This window comes from Phalacrocorax carbo, chromosome 17, assembly GCF_963921805.1.
Source record: "Phalacrocorax carbo chromosome 17, bPhaCar2.1, whole genome shotgun sequence".
In the NCBI taxonomy this organism is placed as follows: domain Eukaryota; kingdom Metazoa; phylum Chordata; class Aves; order Suliformes; family Phalacrocoracidae; genus Phalacrocorax; species Phalacrocorax carbo.
In genome coordinates, this window is record NC_087529.1 from 8,696,920 (window position 1) to 8,717,693 (window position 20,774).

A 20,774-nucleotide genomic window follows, 5' to 3' on the forward strand; every position below is an offset into this window, starting at 1 on the left:
TGGCAAGGGTCTGATTTTGGGAATAAGCTGGGCAACAGACTGCAACACTGGCGACTATCATTTTTTTTCTTGGCACCTCCAGCAGTCAGGTTTGAATCATGCCTTCTACCTAAGATTCAAGGAGTCATTTGTAGCAGAAGCTGATTTGAGGCCATCTGTCTGCTCTGAACAAACTTCTGTGCTCTTGAAAATTAAGTTATGCCGGGGAAAAAGTGCGATCCTGTAATAAACACAGTTGTGCCATCAAAACCAGTCAGCACAGTCACACCTGCAGCAGTCAAACAACGCTTTGCAATGCTGCCTGGTTTTAGCTGGTAAGGAAAGGGGACACGTTTATACAGAATACAGCTGTATTCTGCCCTAGAAGTACTTCCTTGGCACAATGCACGGGTTTTACTGTATAGTAACGTGCTTGTGCCATAGACACTGCCTTCCGCTTCAGGCACCGCGGGGGCAGGAGCTCTTCACCCAACAGTTACTAGAAATCAGTTGGGTGAATCAGTGTATTTTTTTATCAGTTTAAGCTACCAGATAAAATTACAGTCCTTTATGGCTGCAGTGAACTAGTTTTAGTTTAGCCCAGTATTTAAACCGTTGTGGACATCTACATGGCATTTCCAACAGGAACCCAGAAGCAGGGTTCCCATGAGGAGTCCTAAACCCCAAACCTCCATCCAGACTGGCTGCCGAGCGTCGCTGACACGCTCCAGCACCAGTTTCAGCAGTCACAGCATGCCCTCTCTGACAGAACCCCGTCACTGCAAACGCAGCCAGCCAACATGCAACAGGCAGGCCACCCTCGCTCACAGCGAACTTTATCCCTGGAAATTTCACATACACTGCAACTTAGAATCATAGAGTCATTGAGGCTGGAAAAGACCTCTAGGATCATCTAGTCCACCCATCAACCCAACACCCCCAGGCCTCCTAAACCATGTCCCAAAGTGCCATGTCTACACACTTCTTGAACACCCCCAGGGACAGTGACTCCCCCACCTCTCTGGGCAGCTGTTCCAATGCCTGGCCACTCTTTCAGTACAGAAAGTTTTCCTAATATCCAATCTAAACCTCCCCGATGCAGCCTGAGGCCGTTCCCTCTCGTCCTGTCACTGGTGACTTGGGAGCAGAGACCAGCCCCCCCCCCCGCTCCAGCCCCTCTCAGGCAGCTGCAGAGAGCAAGAGGGGCTCCCCTCAGCCCCCTCTGCTCCAGGCTAAACCCCTCCAGCCCCCTCAGCCACCCCCCAGCACACTTGTGCTCCAGACCCTGCCCCAGCCCCGCTGCCCTTCTCTGGACACGCTCCAGCCCCTCAAGGCCCTTCTTGTCCCGAGGGGCCCAAACCTGAGCCCAGCATTCAAGTATTGAACTTCTCCAGCTCACTCCCAAAAGCAGGGCCTTGTGCTCTCAAAATAGCAGTCCCTAACCTTTTGCCGGCAGGCTGATGTGATCAGCACCGTGCCACTGGTGGCCGCAGGGCTCAGCCGCTGTAGGGAGCCTGATGTCCGCAGGCCAGTGCATAGAGCTGCCATTGGAGCAGAGGACATTTGGCCAAGCAGGAGGACACAGCTGGCAGTCTGCTGGAGCTCAGCACAAAGCCACAGTATGGGAGGAAACCCAGGGCAGGCTTTCATAGATAAAGCAAGCGTTGAGCCCATATCCTCATCACCCTTTCAGTATTGAGCCTCTCCTGCAACAGGCTCTTTGCTGAGCAAACTGCTGCAGTCAAGTATTTCCATTAATATTTGGCCCTTACTTCCAATGCTCCCTTTTAGATTTATATTGCGCTTTCAGACTGTTAAAATACTTTCTGTGTGCGTACATGCCGCTTCATTTGCTTCGCAGTGAAAGCAGATGATGGCTTCCAATGAATCAGAGTGCCACAATAACAAGATAAAACAATATTAGTTCATTTTGTGTTCTGCATTTGTTAGCTGAATTTTTCTGCCTCGATCAAACTATACGGGAAGCTGCTGTTCCTGCCAGAAAATTCCAGCTCTTCCTAGTTGATGAATTTTTAAAAAATGCAAATAATTATATTCTGAGCCAGAAACAGAGGGCTTTGTCTAGATTATTTTGAAGTCCAAAACTTAATCTAGTCACCACACAGTCATTGCTATGTCTATCTTTTGACATTTTCCAGCTGTTAAACAGCCTCTTGGGCATCACCTTAGATCAAAATGCAATTACATACCCATCGGTTCTGTATTACTTTATGAAACTTTAAGTACATTCTCTCCTAAAAAGCCAGAATTGCAGCACTGCAGAACATTTAAAATTCATTTGGATTGTCAAATATCAGAAATCTGAGAAAAGTATATAGAGGTTTTAATCTTAATTAATTAGCTCTTAAAAGTAATTTTGGCTACTGTGCTACTATTATTACGACAGACTTTAATGGTCTTCATGTTATAAGAATTCCTTTCACAGCTGTTTATCTTCTTAACCAAGGTTAGCATTTGTAAAACGCATACCAAGAACCAGGCCCTCATTAAAAGGAAGCGCATCTAGTTGTTATCTGGTTGTGTATTTTGAAAGGACAAGGATAATATCCGACCAAGATTTTTAATTACAAAAAAAAAAAAAAGGCAAAACCCAAGTTAACCCATAGAGGATGCTGGAGGACTTGAGCTGCCTTTCAAAGAATCAGTCTGAAATCAGCAAGAAGCATAAAACTTGGCAAGTTTATCCAGTTTCTCTCAGGCAACTGGACAATAACTCAGATAACATTTTTCTACATTAAATATTGTTCATGCAAAGATAAAACAAGAATAGGAAAAGCTAAAATACAGAGATACTTTTTTTTTCTTTCCCTAGCAATTAGCACTCATCGTTGTTACAGCCCTGGGCAGAGGGCAAGCTCCCAGTTGTATGCACGGGTATTCATGGGAATGCTTCCCAAATTCAGCCAGTCAGCGATTACTGAAACAGCTTGGTTTGAAATGGGTGCAGAGGAGACAGCCCGTGAGAAGTTAATCAGAAAATAGCCCTGCTGGCCCAGTTGTGCTGGGATCTGAAGTTGAGATTGCAGCTCACGGGCAGGCATTGAGGAAGCTGTTTTAAAAGTAGATACAAGATTTAGAAGATAACAAAGCTACAGAAGCCTGCCTTTGTTTAAGGCAGGGAAAGAAGAGAAAGGACATTATGAAATCCCATGGAAAGCCATGGAAAGGCAAGAGGAGATGTGAAGTGCAAGCAACCAGTCCCGCAGCTGGCTGGGCACCCTGCACCTCCAAGCCCAGTGTCGCCGTCCCCGTGGCAAAAGTCCCAGCATCAGGGAACTGAAGGATGTTCACTCTGCAGCTGCACCACGCTACCAGCTCTATAAACACTCCCACATATTTGAGCGCTTACTGCAGAGCGCGCTCCCGCCGGGGCTCTTGCACAGTATCGCTTTCATCTGTCACGTGGGTCAGGCCCAGACAGTCAAATCCAACATCTGCTCCGGCTTCCCTGGTCATAAAGCCTCCCCAAGAGTCACATATCCACTGAAACAACGGGGCAGCAGCTACCGGAGCCAGGCCTGCCCCAGGGCAACGTTAAAAATAGGGAGCCGCTAACCACAGCGAAGGGAGAACCTGATCCTGCTCCAGCTCCCACAGCTCCCTCTGGCTCGTATTCGTGCCCAGTCTTGACTCCTGCTAATTGGGCAAGGAGAGAGAGGAGTCACCTCCTAAACCAAGGCAGGTGTCCAGGAACAGTATGAGGCAGGGCCGTACCCCTGTCCTTGACAGCTCCTTCCCCACTTTAGCAAGGGTCTGGAGCACTTTCCAGTGCTGGAGCCTGCAGAGGCATTTTTATGCTGGGCAAAAACTGTCAAAAAATCTGAAAGAGGACCCAGGACTCCGGAGTGAGATCGTGGCTCTCCCCTGCAGCAAGCCAAGGCAAACCCCACTGCAGAAATTGAAGAAGCGGCCCAAACAGGGCAAGACCTGGTCCAGAAAGTCACAGCCCAAGGGGGCTAGAATTAGGGCAACAGCCATCCCAAACTACAGCGCCCAGAGGCCCAAGGCTGGTACATGTTAGCTTACATACGAGCTAACACACGTCGGGGGAGCTCCTCGACACACATCCCAGCCCGAGGGTAGGACTCTTGGGAGAAGCATCCCTGTGCAAGCACTGCAGGAATGAGCCATACAGACCTTGGGAGATCCCAGGAATGACAGACGCCCCAGGAATGACAGAGAGGTGACAGCACAGGACAGACGTGGCCAGGCACCGGCAGGCAAACCCGGACGTGACAGAGCGTGCTGCCAGCCCTGCTGGGACACCAGCGACGGTGTGGAAAGGCAGATATCTCCACACTTGACTGATGGGAGTCCTGCTGACGGCCACAGAGGCAGCAGCAGAAGCAAGGAAGATTTTCTGGCGCTGTAGCAAACACCCATCTGGACAAGTACAACATCCCTACTCTTTTACGGATGAACTCCCATGGCTGATACCACAGGCCATCTTTCCACAATACAATTCTGGTCCTAACAGTGGTGAAAATGTAAACAAGTTGGAGGAAGGGAGGCAGGAACGAGAAAAGCAAATGCTGTTGTTGGGAAAGACAAGTTAGAGCATGCAGGTGATGGGTAACCTAGAGACATCCCAGACACCAGAGTCAAAGAGCAAAAATACTCCCTTGGGCTTCTCATAGAAGGGAGGACTCAGTGGTCAGAGAGACACAAGAAAGCAAGCTGTGAGCAGAGATGGGAAAGCACATTCATTATTTTTCTGTTTTAAGTGCATTCACCCTTGGGACACCATCTCAAACCATACCTCAGGCTCCCTGCCAGAGTAAGGTGATCCCACTCCAGTCACCGATCCACTGCCTTGAGGCTTATCTGGATTCCAATCCCACCAAAGCCTCACCAAGTTATTCTACAAAATTAAAGTACAGTTTCTGCTGCATTTCTCCATTTGCTAAAGTTCATTACATTTGCAAAGAATTAAAGGAATGATTTGGCAGTTTCCAAATGAGCTGCATTGCTTTCACAGCACTGTATGCACACCGTGAAACTTGATTTTATTTTTTTTAGATTACTGAAATGGCTCAATATTTTTCTGAACCTCTTGAGCTCCACAGCACACCGAGTCCTATTATTACTGATATTAAAGGAGACTGAAAGTACAAATGAAAGTTTCATCTTACCTGGTCTGGCTCTGGCCTCACAATAGAAATTTTGTTGGTAGAAGAGCCCATGTGTGTAATACTTGGCAGAAAACGCAACTCTGATTTTGTTGTATAAACCTTTAATTTTTACTGTGGTGAAAAGAGGAGGGAGAGAGGGCAGGCTCCTGGGGAGATCGTATGAATTTCATGACCACCCGCTTCCTGGAGGACACTCCTTATTTTTTGCTTACGTGCATAAGTACAGACTAGTCATGTAGCACACAAAGACTATTTTCTTTGCTGCACATCAGCCAATATGGTACATGCCAACTGCAGCAAGAACAACAGATGAAAGCCACAGACACAGTGCTAAGCAACTTGTTCAGCAACGCTCAAACTCGCCTGTAAACAAGAGACATGAGAGTTGGGTTCCCAAGGCCCTTGCCAGAGAGGAACACAGGGATAGTTTCACCCTGATGTGCTGGGATTTGTGTGTACGCTCCATTCTGGGAAGCTGACATGTAATACACTGCCATTAAATTTCTCAAATCCCAGTGGAATAAGGGACCAGGATTAAATAGAACATTACAAATATCCTTAACAATTTAAGAAACCTGTAAGGCCTGGGAGACTCAAACTGCAATGTTTGAGTGCAGAGCAGGAAATCGGCACAGGATCAGGGCCAAGAAAACATGCCTATGTTTCTTTCAGCCCTGGTGGCAGAAATCGTCTTACTTTCCCTTAAAAGAGCTGATGATTGCAAAACACTCTTTTCCCTCCATAAAGTTACCATAAATCATAAAAGCAGTTTTACAGAAGTTTTCACCCAAAAGGATGCTACAGAATTAACAAGCTTCCCTTGTTAAGCAATACAGATGTGCAAGTGTCATTTTATCCGCTGCTGAAAAAAACCAAAGTCCGTTCAAATGACACGTGATAGCTCTTTAATGGCACACAGCTCTCCTGCCGGATCCAGCTCTGTCAGACTTGCCAGTACAGCTCCAGGTTCCACCAGAGGAGTTGCCTGCTTTGGTGGAGGGAGAAGGAAGCGTTCATTTTTGACAGACAAATGCTACAGCTGACAAAAAAACCCAAACCCAAACAACTGATAAAATACGCAGGACTGGGGCTTGTTCTCTCCAGCAAACCAGGCAAAGACATTGCAATAATACATAAATGGAGACAACATAGTGACAGATTTCTACAATATGCTATATGCTGTCACTCCTTACCTCCTTGAAACTTGCTTTTCTAGTCCTTCAAAGCTTCGACTCATTAAATTCCCTGTCACTGTTCTCTTTTAAGAATGTCCTTGTTAAAACTAAAACACCTGTAAGCCCTCCCTGGGCACTCTTGTGTCTTACTGGGAAAAAACACATGATCTTGGCATTCATTCAATCTGAAGTGATAAATGCTGCTGAAGAAAGTATGACAGAATTTCCCAGCCTCCTCCAATTCGAAAATCTACCTCCCCAGCTGTAAAAATATAGTAAGCAATAGCAAGAAAAGAACATAAAAGCTAAGGCTGATTTCTTCCTCGTTATGTATTTATGGAACACTTGCTTTGGAACAAAGCTGATCAACACTGACAGTTTCTGTTGTGCTTTCCTGGATGTCCTCAAGTCAGCTGCAGATACCCTCACTAACCAGCTCAGCTCTAGAAACAAGCTGCCAGCTAATTGCTGCTGCACTGACAGCCACGGTGTTCTGACACGTAAGACAGGTCCTACACACACACTGGCTTTTTAGGCAGCTGATACAGTTTTACTTTTGGCAACAGAATATTGCATTTGTAAAAAATACAGATTTCTGGCTACCTGAACCCATGTAAAGGTAGACGAAGTTTTGACCTTGAACACCATGGCAGCGTCAACTTAAGTACGCAAGTGTGTAGGACCAGAAACACGACAGAGACCCCAGCATCTGAAGCAGCACTAGAACCCACAGCTATATACGGCAGGCAATTAGCGTTTACATGTTTAAGCCTCAAGACAATCCATCACTGGTGCATCTCACCAACTAGCAAAACAGGTATTTGCTCCTAGCCTTAGCTGAGCGGATTTGCTGGAAGCAGCCTCTGCCTCTCTGTCACACTACCTGCATGCCTCTGTCATGCCCGTCTAACTGCACTTTCAGTTTGTGAAGCTCTTCGATCTCTCGGTTGTGGCGCTCCGTTTTGTGCCGCACCAAAGAGCGGTAGAAGTGAATAGTGAAGACGACAAAAATCAGACCCACTGGGACCATGATGATGGTGGAGACCAGTGCTGACTGCCAACCTGCATGGCTGCTGGGCTTCTCGACGTTGGTGGTCTCATTTTTCGGGATGGAGCCTACAGGCAGAAATTTTATCCAGCACAGAAGCACGACTTCCGCAAGGAAAAGGAGGATCCCCAAGACAGTGGAGAAGCCCCACGCCAACTCAATGTAGGGATGCATGCGCTCATGAGGGGACTCACTGATGGAGTTCAGGTTGTGGATGTTGCTCACTGCTTCCACGTTAGGCAGAATGCAGGTGCTGATGAGAAGGGCAAAGAGATGAACTGCCACGAGCACTGTTGTGCAGGCACTGAAAGCGATCAGCAGCATCTGGGGGTACTTGTACTGCATCTCCAGCTGCACCTCCACCATGGCAACCTGGGGGGAAAGGAACAAAAAGCTTGTCAACAGCTGCTAGTTTTCCTCTTTTCGAGGCTTTCATCCAGGAAAGCATCTTATTTCAGGAAGAGCACCTAAGGTCAAGTACACACTCAAGTCCTTTTCAGAATGGCAGCCTAGATGGATCATTCCCATTTCCCATAAAGATGTACATGCAGTCTGCAGCTTGGCCTTTCTGAAGGCTCACGTGCGCATTTCTCTGCTGTAGTTTTCTGAAATAACATATCTCTTTTTGCAACCATGAGCCATATGAACTGCATCAAACCAAACACACAACAGAAGGAACTCATTAGACAACAAGTGGAGCTCGGAGGCAGCCGACAGCCTGCTAGCCCACCCGCCCATCACACGTTCTCCTTCCGCTCACCGCTTGCAGCTGCAGTGCAGGAAGTTTCAACTTCAGGCACATAAAGAAAAGGAAAAGCAAGCAGCATTTCTGGCCAGCGGCCAGCAAGGTTTTACTACCCCCCATGGGAAGCACACAAGCTACTTCACAGTTTAAGTTAGTCTGCAGTTAAAATAGCTGACTTTTACTCTGAGAACATTGTACATTCATTTTAATTACAGATATGCCCAGATACAAGTTATTTATATCCTCGAATTTCTCCCTTGAGAGCTAATAACTTACTAATATACTCAACAGAAGTGGACAGCTACTGGCTTATGGGTGTGTTCAACAACTGAGATAGGAATCTGTTTTCTCAAAACAAGAGCTTTCATATAGCAAGTCTCTAAAGTTGGCTATTTTTTCTTTAATCAAATACAGCTTAACAAGCAGAATAAGCACAAGAGAGCAAGGGGCTCTTCCTAGATCAGACTGGAGTCCTTGTACAGGCCCATTATCTGGTTTAGCAGAATTGGTAAAATTACTTAACCAACCTGTGAAATAAAAGAGTACTTCTGTGGCAGCATCCCCGAAAGGACTGCAGCAGCTTTGCGCTAAGAGAAGCTACAAAAACAGTGGACAAGCCTATCAAACATTCCTCTCTGGTAACTCTCTAGCAGCTTGCTTGGATCTGCAGCTGCACTTCATGATTCTCACGGATACCAACTTGCCTGGTAGCAGGCAAAACCTCTGGTGATCCCAGGCAACGTGCTGCTCCAGCATGGCACAGCTTGCTGAATGCGTTAAGGAAAGGAGAAGCTGATGCTTGGATGCCTGCCTCAGGGCAGAGCCTCTCAAGGCCATCAGGAGAAGGCAAAATCCAAACAAGCAGCTCCATTCTGGGGGGTAGGTGATTTTTGCACAACAAACTCATTACTCTATCCAGACTTTGCATGAGACCACCACTGAGCAGCCACTTCAGGCTCTGTGTACAAATCTGCCCCATTCACTCTGGCATTACTCGTTAATAATATAATTTAGGCACTGGAAGATTAGGGGTGTGCTCATGTTCTCCCTGTGAGTAACCCTGAAAAGGACCAAAGGGGATTGAAGCAAGTGCCTATCTTGGCATGACTGCTGCCTTACCTGCATTTACTCTGAAACCATCAGCAGCCTGAATGAGGGGATCACAGTCAAGTCTGAACAAGTTTAGTAGCAATCAAGACATAATGTGTATGCTGGGGGCAGCAAATGGTCAACCTCTGCAAGTCCAGTTTTTATACCTACATCAACTATTTAGGACATTAGAGACACCAAAAATATTGTGGCAGTTTGTCGACATTTCCAGACTTCTGTTCCGATTATGATGATAGAGTTAGAGCTGTTGTGACTAAAACTTGTTGCTTTGTGGGAGTCAGAAAGGCTTCAAGACAAGAAGCTCCTAGACAAATTTACAGTGACAACATTTGACCTTAGAAAAGCAGATATACAGAACCATAAAGATAAGGAACTGCAGAGCAAACACTAACCCAGAACAGACCATCCCTCAAGGACAGTACATATGTGATCTCAGAACTGAGTTCGCACGAAAGCAAAAGTTAACTAGCGGACACAGTGAGGAAGAGTATATCCTTCATCCAGAGACCCCTGACGACCACCCTGAGACACCAACAGGCATGTGCAAAGGACATTTGCATATGATAATGAGTTCTTGAAAAATGAAGGTGTATCTTTTCTCAGAAAACTAATGAATATGTATGTAAAGCCTGTAAAAGCTATGCAACTAACCCTGTGCGGGCACACACATGAGGAGGAGTGACCCCCTGTGTGTCCAGCGCTGCAATACAGAATACCTGCTGAATAGTTGTTCAGATTATTATGTCATGATTTTGGCTTTTCATGGCATCAATGAACATGTGCAGTTTTTACTTTTTTGTTTTTTAAAGGTTCCTGTTTGCAGTTTACAGTAGTTCTTGTCATAAGGCAGAGAAAATAGTAATGCAGGACTGGCTTCACCATCTTTTGCAGGGTCAATTTAACTAAAATACATGCCACATTGCCTTGCGTATGTTCTCTTTGCAGATTCCCCTATATCGATTTGAGAAGGAGGAGATCAAACTTATTCTCTGCTGCACTGTTCTGTACAATGAATTTGTCCAGTGCTGTTGCTGTCAGTCACGCCCTATGAGCCAGGGAAAGCTTCAGGTATATTGTTCATTATTGGGTGCTGTAATACCCAGAGACATGGTATTCAACAAGCTGAATAGGAATTGTACCTGCATATTCAATTTATAGCTTTATATTAAAGCTGGAAGCCTGGCTGATGTCAACATATCAATTTCTACTTGTTATCCTTCACATGAGCAGCACTTTTCAGCTAATTGGATGTTTCCTCCCAGACTAACCTATTCCCTAGGGCTAGCTTCAGCTGTGCAATGTGATGAATTTTTAACACTGACTGATGGCTCAGTAAGAGGTATTTCAGGGAAAAACATCAACAATCCAGACAGGGCAGCAAGGCAGAAAAACAGTTCATTTAATCCGAACAAGCAAGTACTGGAAAGGTGAGTGAGCTCTTATCACTTTACCCCATACAGACCATCATGTCATTCTCTGACCAGGATAAGAGAAAGAGGACAAGCTGACATAACCCATTTAAAAATCATTAAATGTGCTGCTTAGTCCGTAAAATTATTAATGTGGCATGTTTGATACTATTATATGCTTCCGTGATAACAGCCCCCTTTATTGCAACCTCTTACCGGAAGCCAAGGTGTCACGGGCTTGACCTGCAAGGCACTGAGCACTCTGCTGAACCGCAGAGTATCTCAGCATAGGTTTAATTTTAAGCTTGAGAATCACCCTGTTGAACTCCATGCTTGCAGGTTTACTAAAGGACCAAGTACTCAGAACATTTGAGAATTAAACTGCAATTAAATTACATGCAATTGTGGGGTTTTTTTTTTAGAGCAGTATAGCCCAATTGTCCACAACAATGATGATGCTCATCTTGAGAAATGTAGACCATGATAGATTGTATCAGGCAAAAGGATGACAAATGGCTTAACATAAACCATGTTACATTCACACAGATGGTTTGGCAGCCGCTAAAAACAATCACTCCAGTAGATCTGTTGGATTTTTTTTTTTTTAATCAAATACACATCCTGTAGCAATTGGACAAGTATCGAGAAGACTGACTAGCGGTAATAGCTCTTACTTCCACCAGGAAAATGATTAAGGAGGCTTTTTAAGCTCCCTCTGAACTTCCTTCATCAGCAGTCTCCCTGGGGCAAACGCGGTAGCCCTACAGCCCACCTCCAAATGGACCTGGCACTGCAAAGGACCCACGTCCTCCTGATCTGCCCAACTCTGCCAGAAATACCAGAGATAGCATCGAATAACAAGGAAGGTTCACATTATTTTGCAGCCTGTCCAGAAGGAGCTGGATCAAAGCCACCGCCTGTTGATTAAATATCCATCAGCTTGTAATAATTTTCAGCCAGTATGGAACTGGCTTGAATCAAACAGACTGACAGGGAAGTAAATAAAGCAATAGCCAAGCCCTGTATGACATTTGTTTACATAGTTAAATGTACACAGGGCTTCAGGGAAACTTATTTAACTCTAAATAGCTTCTCTGCTCTCACCAATAGCCAAATAGATGTTCTTAATAGACAGTAAATATCCATGTACCAAATACCCGCGTGCCAAATTACCAGCGGAGAAATGGCCTGGTAGGAATAGAATACCTCAGCTTTCACTGGAAGGTCCAGTATGATCAGCTGGGAAAAAGCTTGCTAATAAAGAAAATTCCTTATTGCAAAAATTTTTATTTAATACAATTACTGATTTCAGGTGTACTTATTATCTTAAGGTGGTGATTATACTACTTGTGTACACTACTTATAACAATGTGTTTATTTGACTAGCATTTTAAACAGTTTAAAGAGAATAGAAGTCAAATGGTTAATTCTGCGTGTTTGCCAAGGGCTTTCAGCAGCTTCCTGTTGCTCAAGTTGAGAAGGCACGCTTTGTTTTCAGATAGGTGGTTCAGCCCCACAGCATGGGTGGGCTGCAAGTCCCCGAGCCCCAGCAATGCTAGCGATAGCACACCCCAGCCCAGGCACCTGGCTTGGCTAACCACGCTGCCTAGATAGAGCGAGAGTTCACAACACTACAAAACGTTAATTTAATAATCATGTTAAAGAGAACAGTCACAAATGACTGATGCAGAACTCAAGTAACCCAGAGGCATGAAGGGCAAGCACATGAGCTGCTTTTTAAAGTAAGAAAGCTTCTGACTGAAAAAAATCTGCAGGAGAGCACTCAACTTGCTCAAAATAAGGAGGTACCTTCTGACATTTGAGCTCGCAGTCTGGGTTACAAATAAACATATGCTGCACGAAAAGTTTTTACAAGCATCGCATCCACGCGGTCAGCGAGCAGAAAAGAACTGCAAAGCAACCAAGCACCCTCTCTTCCCAGCGGCCTGCCCCCACTTAACTCCCCGCTTGCATTTTTGCAACTTCACTTTGGGTGACCAACTTTGTCATCCCAAACAGACTGTTGTAATGTTACAGATGAATCATGTTCTGGTGGATTGGGGGAGGAAAAAACAGCTGAAGAAGCTAAAATAAAACAAGGAAAGCTATCCAGAAAGTTCCCAAGATCTGTCTTCCCTCCTGCTCCTGAGCTGCAAGATGCAACACCTTCACATCATGTCCTGCTCACCCAGGCGCTGCCCTCTGCCTCTCTGCATTCAGCTGACAGACCTCAGGAACAACCAGACCTGCCCATTTCCTGAGCAGAAAACCTCTCCCAAACAGGTTTCAGTTCTCACTCCCAGTAAGCAAGAACTGGAGGGGAGATGAAGAGGCTCATACCGACACAGCATGGCTGTGTGTTGCTAACACCATGGCTCAGACAGGTCTAAGCACTGGATTGCTGACTGTCTCCATCTGGTGTATTCGCTCGCTCCCTGACATGGTTTTGACCTATGCAGGTAGCTTCCAGGTAACACCCAAGTGCTGCATGGAGGAAAGCAAGTACCAGGGATTATTCTCAATAGGCAGCACTGACAAAAATATACCAGGTTTGGCTCCCTTCAGGCTACAGAGTCCTCTGACACCAGGTCCGAGGCTGCAGGGCCTCTTCTCACACCTCAGCATATAACACGATCTCCCTGATCACGCTATGCAAACTTCGCTCTGGCAGACTGTGACCCAACCTCCACCTTATTTTAGACATCATGACCTGAGAAAACACATACAGAAGTTCAAATAATGTTCAGGACCACAGCAACTGCAGGGGCCGGGAGGAGCTCCACACCCAAATGCAATGTCATCCAAAGGCAGCCAGCAATGACTGGCCTCAGGGCCAAAGGACAGCCCAGGTCTTGTATTGTTTGGCAATACAGGTGGAGCACCTGGGATCACGTGCAGGTAGGGGATTAGTGTTTTCAAAGGGTTGACTTGGGATCGTGTGGGTTGACTGTTAGGCACCTCATGTATCCAAGCTGCCTTTAGAGAACCAGCCTCAAACTTTTCAGCAGCAGCCAAGCAGAAGCCCCCAGGCAGATGCCTCCTGCCTCTTCAGGAAACAACAGTACATCCTGCTTATACACAGGAGGAAGACACTGATTAATAGATGATTTTACAGAACTAAAACCCTCACTATCCAGAAAGCATTGCTACAAAGTACACATACCATTGCAAATCCAGACAGCAGGGCAGAGGTTCTGCTGGAAGCTTTCAGCTTGGCTCGGCTCAGGTACAATTTTCTCCAAGAAAGTGCTTGAACAGAGTGGTGGTTCGATGTGACCAATTCCAGATAGCTGCGCCGAACCCAGTCCCGATAATCCATGCCTTTTGTGCCAGGTTCAGAGCAGCAAGCAGGAGTGGAAGGATCCACTGGAACATTTAATTCGGAACTCATGATGAGAGAAAGGCTGAGGAAATAAGAGAGTCATGTCCAAAAGGAGGTAACAGACAGGACAAGCATCAACTACTGGAAAAGCTACCTTTAAACAAAGTTACCCTCAGTCAGTAGAAAAATGATGGACCAAATACCACCATGCTTGCAAGGCACAGAACAGAGAAAGGACCATCCGTAATTGCTAAAAATGGCCATGAGAACTAGGAAAGATTACACAAGGAAACCTGGGAACTACTCCAGCAGGAATTCAGGAAGGTTGCACAGCATCTGGCTTTTCGTTTCAAAGCTGGCATCTCAGCTTTCCCCTTTAATTCCTCCTTGCTAATAAAAAAAAGTTGTTTTACATAAAGAAACTTTGGAAATGGGGCACCCATCTTGTAATTTTGTTTTAAGCTGACAGTTAATTTCACAGTACATCATGGATTAGCTCCAAATGCATCTCCTTGAGAGTACCAAAGTAACTTCAGCTCATGTGTTCAGGAGTCACTTTTTGCCTTTTCTTTGGAAACCAGGTTTTCACTTTAACCACTGCTCACTGTAGCTTAGTTTAGATGCCAACAGCTCTTCCCCACACTTCCCCAATAGTCATACAGCTGAATGCCGTACAGGGTTAACAGATGAACTTCCCAAGCTCCTGCAGTGGGAAATTAAATTTCCTGAACTGCTCACACTCCACTTATCAGCCACATCTGACCAAGAATCCTGTTCCCTTACTTCCACTGGTGGCTCTTAGCATGAGGAAAGGAAAAGACAATTCCAAGGGGAAAAGCTAGTTGCCTTCCAGGTAGTTTCAGTGTCTTCAGATTCAAGAGGTTACACTGAAAGATGTAAGAAAGCAGCAAGAATATTTCAGGTGGTGAATGCCACAGCAGCCAGCAGAGACAAGCGCGAGGTCCAAACCACCCCCTCCTTACACCACAGCTCAGCCAGGCTGCTGCCGCAAGGCTCTGCTGGTCTGTCATCCATGGACACAGAACAGGAGTGCTAAACGTTTTGAGCAAGAATTTCTCAACTCTGACAAACATCTGAAGCTAGATGTTTAACTCAGCCTTCTGAAGAATGGAAACCATGATTCTCTGACTTATCCCCACATCCACAGCTCCGCCACTGACCACCACAGCCGCGGCAGGTAGCAACACCAGAGCTGCACCACACGAGACCTTTCTGGCTATAAATACTTAGCAGCTCCTAGAAGGAGGAGATGCATGCCTAGAATCACACATGGTGTGGGACTAATGAGTCCCAGCGCCACACCTCAAGGTCATCAGCACCTTGCTGTTCGCTTGAGAGGAGCCCCGGTGCTGCCTGCATCCTCCCCCTGCTCCACCCAGCTCTCCACGTATGCAGGCCACATGGTGACAGCTAATAAACCAACGCTTCCAGTGAGATTTGAGGAAGTGGCAAACATAAAAAGGTCACCAACTCTCCACAACTCTAAATGCTATTACTCAAAAGGAACAAAGCTGTTCCAGGCACAATAAGGAAGATTAGACTGCAGCAGCAAATAGTGTATTGCAGGTTGTAAAATTGTCTGTCCCTCCTGAGCCCAGTAAGCTTTCAGATTTCAGCCCCCTCAGACATAATAAGGATGGCAGCAGGACCACGAGACATGTTCTTCTGGGCAGTTTTTAACAAGGCTACTATTATAGCCCGTGGAGAATTCCAGGATGGCTCCTGAACTGCTCAGCAGTGTTCAAATTATTAAAAAGAAAAAAAAAAATCCCGAAACAAAACCATGAAAGAACTTCCACACAACAATAAAAACAAGAAGAGAATAACAGGGACAAACTTCCCTGCTTGCTCTGTGTTTCCAGAAAAGGCAAGAATCACCTATTTTACAGAAGAGAAAAAAATCTCCCCAGGCCTCCTGGGAGGATCAGGGCAGAGGCATTCTGTGAGCAGCAAAATTACAGAGCTGTTTCCTGTGACAACATCCTGTGTGGATTCTGCAATGTATACTGTGGGGTGAATTTATTAGCTTTGTCCTTAGCTGGGACACTAATGGCCCCTACCCTGCCATTTATTTTCACAAAATGCATAGGAATTTTGTATATAGAAAACTTCAATCCATGGGACAAATTCCACTGAAAAGACAAATGAATTCAGAGGTTACAGAGGGAGAGCAAGAGTACCCAATCACATCTGCTTCTTTCCTTAGAATAATAAGCTAAAAATACCACAAGGATGAATTTTCAGTCTGGAGCAGATCAAGAGATGTTCCCAAATAAGTAAACAGCTTCAGAATAAAATCCATAAACACAAATGTAGCCCAAACAAGCAGTAACAGGACAGCAAACTCACCTTGCTGGTTAAGGACATGGAGCGACTGAGTGGAGGGCTCCAAGGGCTGAAACACAAGACCAAAGAAGCATTTTACATGCACAGTATCTTAAGCAGTTTTACTCTGGAAATACTTTTCAGCCAGTTACCTGCATCAGGAGAGAGTTATTCTGGAGATTTCACGTTCCTACCTTGCAATGCTAAAGGTTCAGGACACTCGCTCTTACAGAAGTAACTATCTTACAGGGCTTTCCTGCACGGGGCTGTTGAATTTTGGATGGAGAATCAGGACTTCTCCAAGAGACCTCTTCCTCAGCCTAACAGCCAGCTCTGGCCAAGTCCATCCCAGCTGTGTCTTTACTCACTTCCGTTGCACCACTGATGCATTTGACCCCGCTTCACTTCACACCGCTGAAGACAGAATGCTCTCTGCAATTGCTGCCTCATATTGATTTTGTTAATTTGTCCAGTGCTGTCCTTCGGAGCAGCAAGTGTAGCAGGGAAAGCCTTCGCTGTGTCTTACATCTCAGCTGCACTGGTGCAGTTGCAAGCGCACATGTGGGGATTTCTTCACAGCAGGGAATGAAGCAGACACCGACATATGCAGATCCCCATCCTGCTGCTGGGCCGGCGTGCCCTGAGGCCCGCACAGCAGTCTCAGCACCACTGTCGGCTTCTCTGCCTGGCTTCAGGACACCGGCCCCCCTCCCGGGGCCCAGGTTTCTGCCCCACACCGAGACTGATCAGCAGCTTTGTACCAGCACCTTTCTCCCCTGTATAGCATCCTTCAAGAGTCTGTGCACCATGGCCAAGCCTAACCCTGGTCTCTGCTACTCTCCCTTCTTCTCCTGCTCTGGTCCTCATTGCTATAGGAAACCCCTTTGCATGTCCTCTTCAGGCTTGGGACCCTCCCAGCAGCACCCCAGGATGTCACAACACCCACGCAGGGTGTGAACACCCCACAGCTGTAACTGCCCCCCTTACACAGTGCAGCTCAAGCAGGGGACACCCCCCCCCGGCCGGGGCACTACCTGAGCAGGGGATTTCTCCTCTTTGCCAGCTGCTCTCAGCACACCCCAGGCAGGATGCGACACCCCCCCCCCCCGCCCAGCGAGGATCTCCTCTTCAACAACACCCTCAGACAGGGCCCCCCCCCAAGGGTGGGGATGCAACCCCCTCACAGCTAGGATCCTTCCCACCAAAGGCCAAGGCATCCCAAGGATCCCCTGCATCTCCTCAGGCAGGACGGGACCCGCTCCCTCCCCGCAGCTGGGATCCCCCCTTCCAACACCCCCTAGCCCAGAGGCTTCCCTGCACCGCGGGCAGGAGGGACCTCCCCAACAGCACCCCAGGGAGAGGATCCCTTTGTCAGGATACGACCCCCACGTGCTGACCTGCCCTCTGCATCCCAAGGGAGCTCCAGAACACGGCCGAGCGGGACGGGACCCCCTTCTCTGCCCGCAGCGTCCGCCCGCCAAAGCAGGGTTGCCCAATCTATGGGGGGATGAGGCGCGTACCCCCCCCCCCCCCAGGCAGGATGAGACCCCCTCCTCTCGGACACGCCGCGCAGAAGATGCTCCCCTCTATGCAGGATGAGACCAGCCCCGCTCCCAAACACCCCGGTGGGGATGAAGCCCGTTACCCCAGCGCACGGGACACCCCCTCCCCACAGTCCTCCAGGACTAAGCTCCCCACCCGGGCAGGACGCGGCCCCACGGGCCGAGTCTCAGCTCACCGTGCTGGCCGGGCAGGGCCGGGCGCGGCGCCCCGGGAGCTCCCGCCGCCGGAGCCGCCGCCGCCGGAGCCGCCTCCGCTGCTGCCAAGGCAACGCCGGGCACCCGCCACGTGACCCGCAGGAAATGGGGCGGTGCGGGCAGCCGCCCCGCCCGCCGCACGTGACCGCCGCCTCATTGGGCCGTGGCCACACCAGACTCCGCCCCTTGGCGGCGGGGCGGGGCCCAGCGACACGCCCCCTCACCGCATCCCGCTGTGCAGCGCCGAGCACCGCGGTGGCGGGGGTGGGGGGCGGAGCCGGGGCCCCGCTCGCCCCCTGGGGCGGGGGGCAGGTTGGCGCCTTCCCTAAAGAGGGGAACGTACGTAGCGGTTACCGGGGACGGAGCTCCCGGGCTGTCCCCCCTCGCACTAGGGCCATGCGGCCACACCTCAGTGGGCTGGGAGCTGGCGGGCCACAGCCCTCGGGGGCTCCTTCTGTGAACACGCACCTGTAGGGGGAAAAAAAAATAAATCAGTTCTGCGGCTCCCTAAACTCATGGTCAGGGTGAAACCTCCCCCTCGCCCCCAATAAAAACACGACTAGGTCTGAAGCATGCATCTCTAAATCTTTCCACGGAGAAGGCATTGGTGCAATAGGATGCAAATCTGCTTTTATTACAACTATTATACAGCAAAAAGTCACCCTTAGATAGGTCAAAAGGCAGTGCTGGCTTCTGCCTCCACCAAGCTGCAACATTCTTCGGCTGGAGCAGAGGAAAGGTCCCCGCCTAAGGGAGGGCTGGGGAAGCCAGGCCGGCATCTCCTCGGCAGGAAATCCTGGATAAACCCATCGGAGGAGCACGGATAGGGACAGGCCTATGGGAAAGAGGAGGAAGTTCCTTTCCTGAAAATGAGATAGATAAAATGCTGAAAAGTGGCACAACGGGTCAGCTTTATCTCACTGTAATCCCATCTTCCTGAATTCGCTTCTGCCTGGGGGAGTGAAAAGACAAAGGAAAACAATTCCTAAAAACTTATTAAGGAGACAAATACTTTTGTTATCCTGAGTGTGCTTTTCACCTCTGAGACTATGAATACCGCTGCTCAGTCACTGCACGAACACTGCTGTCTCTTGGGGTCCCAACGCTTGCACAGATGCGTGTAGAAATGGAACAGCAGCCAACCTTAGCCCCTGAAGATTAGTCTCCGTCAGCAGAAGGAGAGGGACTCTTCTAGAAGAGAATCCAGAACAAGAATTTAACATAAGCAGGTCAAACTCCTTGGCAGCTTTGAGCCTTCAAGTTATTACTGCTTTTCCAGTGCCATATTTGGAATCAGAAGCAATTGTAGAATTGTCCCTCTTTTACTACACATGTAAGCATGTCCCTTTTACTGCTCCACAGATGGCATTTGTCCTGTTTTGAGGTCACAGAATACTCGCGTTTTGTCTTAACAAAGAAACATCCCTTCAAGCCACTCACTTTGAAGCACCTTTGTATTCTGGAAGACATAGTACTGACAAGAACAACCACAACATGGCAGAGTATTTTTCAGAATTCATAGCAACACCTACCAAATACAGCTCCTACTGCTACGTTCAGCCACCTCAGCAAGAGAGTAAGGCAGATGCCACCTTCAGCAACACATTTGGTTTGCTTTTTATGGATTTCACCTACAAACTCAGCATTCCTAGGAAACGTAGTGTATGAATAATTCAGCATGGGTAACGACGGCGTCCTAGGGAGGCGGGATGAGGCCACACAACCTGAATTTGTTTAGTTCACCAAGACTCAAGTCCATCTTCCTCATGACTGGGAGAAGCATGTCCTCGTGCAGCAACATCTGCACTACTTAATGCAGAACAGCACTTGTTTTATTCAGCTCAAAAGCCCGACAAGCTCAGAGGCAGAACAATCTTTATTTGTGAGACTCTCACTTCTCCATCCACAAAAGCTGAGAAACATCAGAACGTTTTTATGGCTCATCCTACGACACAGGCTTATCAACACGGTTTACCTGCCCTAAGGGAGATTCAAGTGAGGCAATTCTCATAACTCATCTCTCTGCAGGGAAAATGCCAACAACTGCAGAACATCCATTCTGCATCTTAAGCGCTCGAGAATGAAACAGTCACAACCTACTCTGAAGCCCCTGCCTCTATGGAGATTAAGCAGAAAACAATTCCACACAGGGGGTTGGTGGGGATGTGGACCTTGCAGCTCGAACGTTACCCAGCTCTGAAGCCTTTGGGTACGTACAGGGGAACTAAACACAAATGCAACTTGCGCTTGATCACATCTGCGTCCCCACCACCACGGTAATACCACCGAGAAGCCATTACGCAAAGCCAGCTCAGGCAACATGCAGGATTTCTGGCAGCACTGTTTGACAAAAGCTAAATCTAAAAAGAAATTCTCCCTTTTTATTGTTTTTGCTTTAAATAATTTGGCATTAACAAAGGCTTGAGAAAAAGTAGCACCACATTCTGGATGCTGAGGTCCTGGGATGAGCGTGTCTGAAAGATAGCAGGCACTTCTAATTAAAGATACACTGAAAAGACATTACAAATAAAACCACCACTGCATATGCTTTTCATTTAAGCACCAGTAAGTAAATATATATATGGGTGTTATGATTCCTACCAGGGAACCGGAAGTTCAAAGCAGAGAGAGCTCAAGCAGAGAGAAAGGCAAGTGTCATTACATGAAGCTGAACACAAGCAAAACCATTCTGTTCCAAGCCTTTCTGCCATAGGATTTGGAGACTTTACA

The 20,774-nt window shown here is 47.4% G+C and overlaps 1 protein-coding gene across 5 annotated transcripts; it reads right to left on the reverse strand.

Moving 5' to 3' along the window:
- Positions 1–2,544: 2,544 nt before the first annotated feature.
- ORAI2 (ORAI calcium release-activated calcium modulator 2) lies at positions 2,545–20,755 on the reverse strand. Of its 5 annotated transcripts, XM_064468252.1 has the most exons (6): positions 18,707–20,755; positions 18,388–18,512; positions 16,312–16,357; positions 13,783–14,023; positions 7,191–7,727; positions 2,545–6,120 (listed from the first exon to the last, which is right to left on the reverse strand). In XM_064468252.1, exons 4-6 carry the CDS (start codon positions 14,008–14,010, stop codon positions 6,016–6,018), a joined length of 870 nt encoding a protein of 289 aa, XP_064324322.1. In that variant the 5' UTR covers positions 14,011–14,023; positions 16,312–16,357; positions 18,388–18,512; positions 18,707–20,755; the 3' UTR covers positions 2,545–6,015. The 5 variants fall into 5 exon arrangements, with proteins under 5 accessions (XP_064324322.1, XP_064324323.1, XP_064324320.1 ...); XM_064468253.1 differs by lacking the exons at positions 18,388–18,512; positions 18,707–20,755 and adding an exon at positions 18,026–18,315 and having other exon boundaries at positions 2,545–6,117; XM_064468250.1 differs by lacking the exons at positions 18,388–18,512; positions 18,707–20,755 and adding an exon at positions 18,026–18,314.
- Between the last annotated feature and the right edge of the window lie 19 nt (positions 20,756–20,774).

Excerpts from the sequence above, each read along its gene's own strand:
- ORAI2 (XM_064468252.1), bottom strand. The coding sequence starts at position 14,010 with ATGAGTTCCGAATTAAATGTTCCAGTGGATCCTTCCACTCCTGCTTGC. Across the intron at positions 7,728-13,782 it reads TGCTGTCTGGATTTGCAATG|GTTGCCATGGTGGAGGTGCA; the intron begins GTATGTGTACTT and ends CTTTCCCCCCAG. Across the intron at positions 6,121-7,190 it reads GGCATGACAGAGGCATGCAG|CAGGCAACTCCTCTGGTGGA; the intron begins GTAGTGTGACAG and ends CCTCCACCAAAG.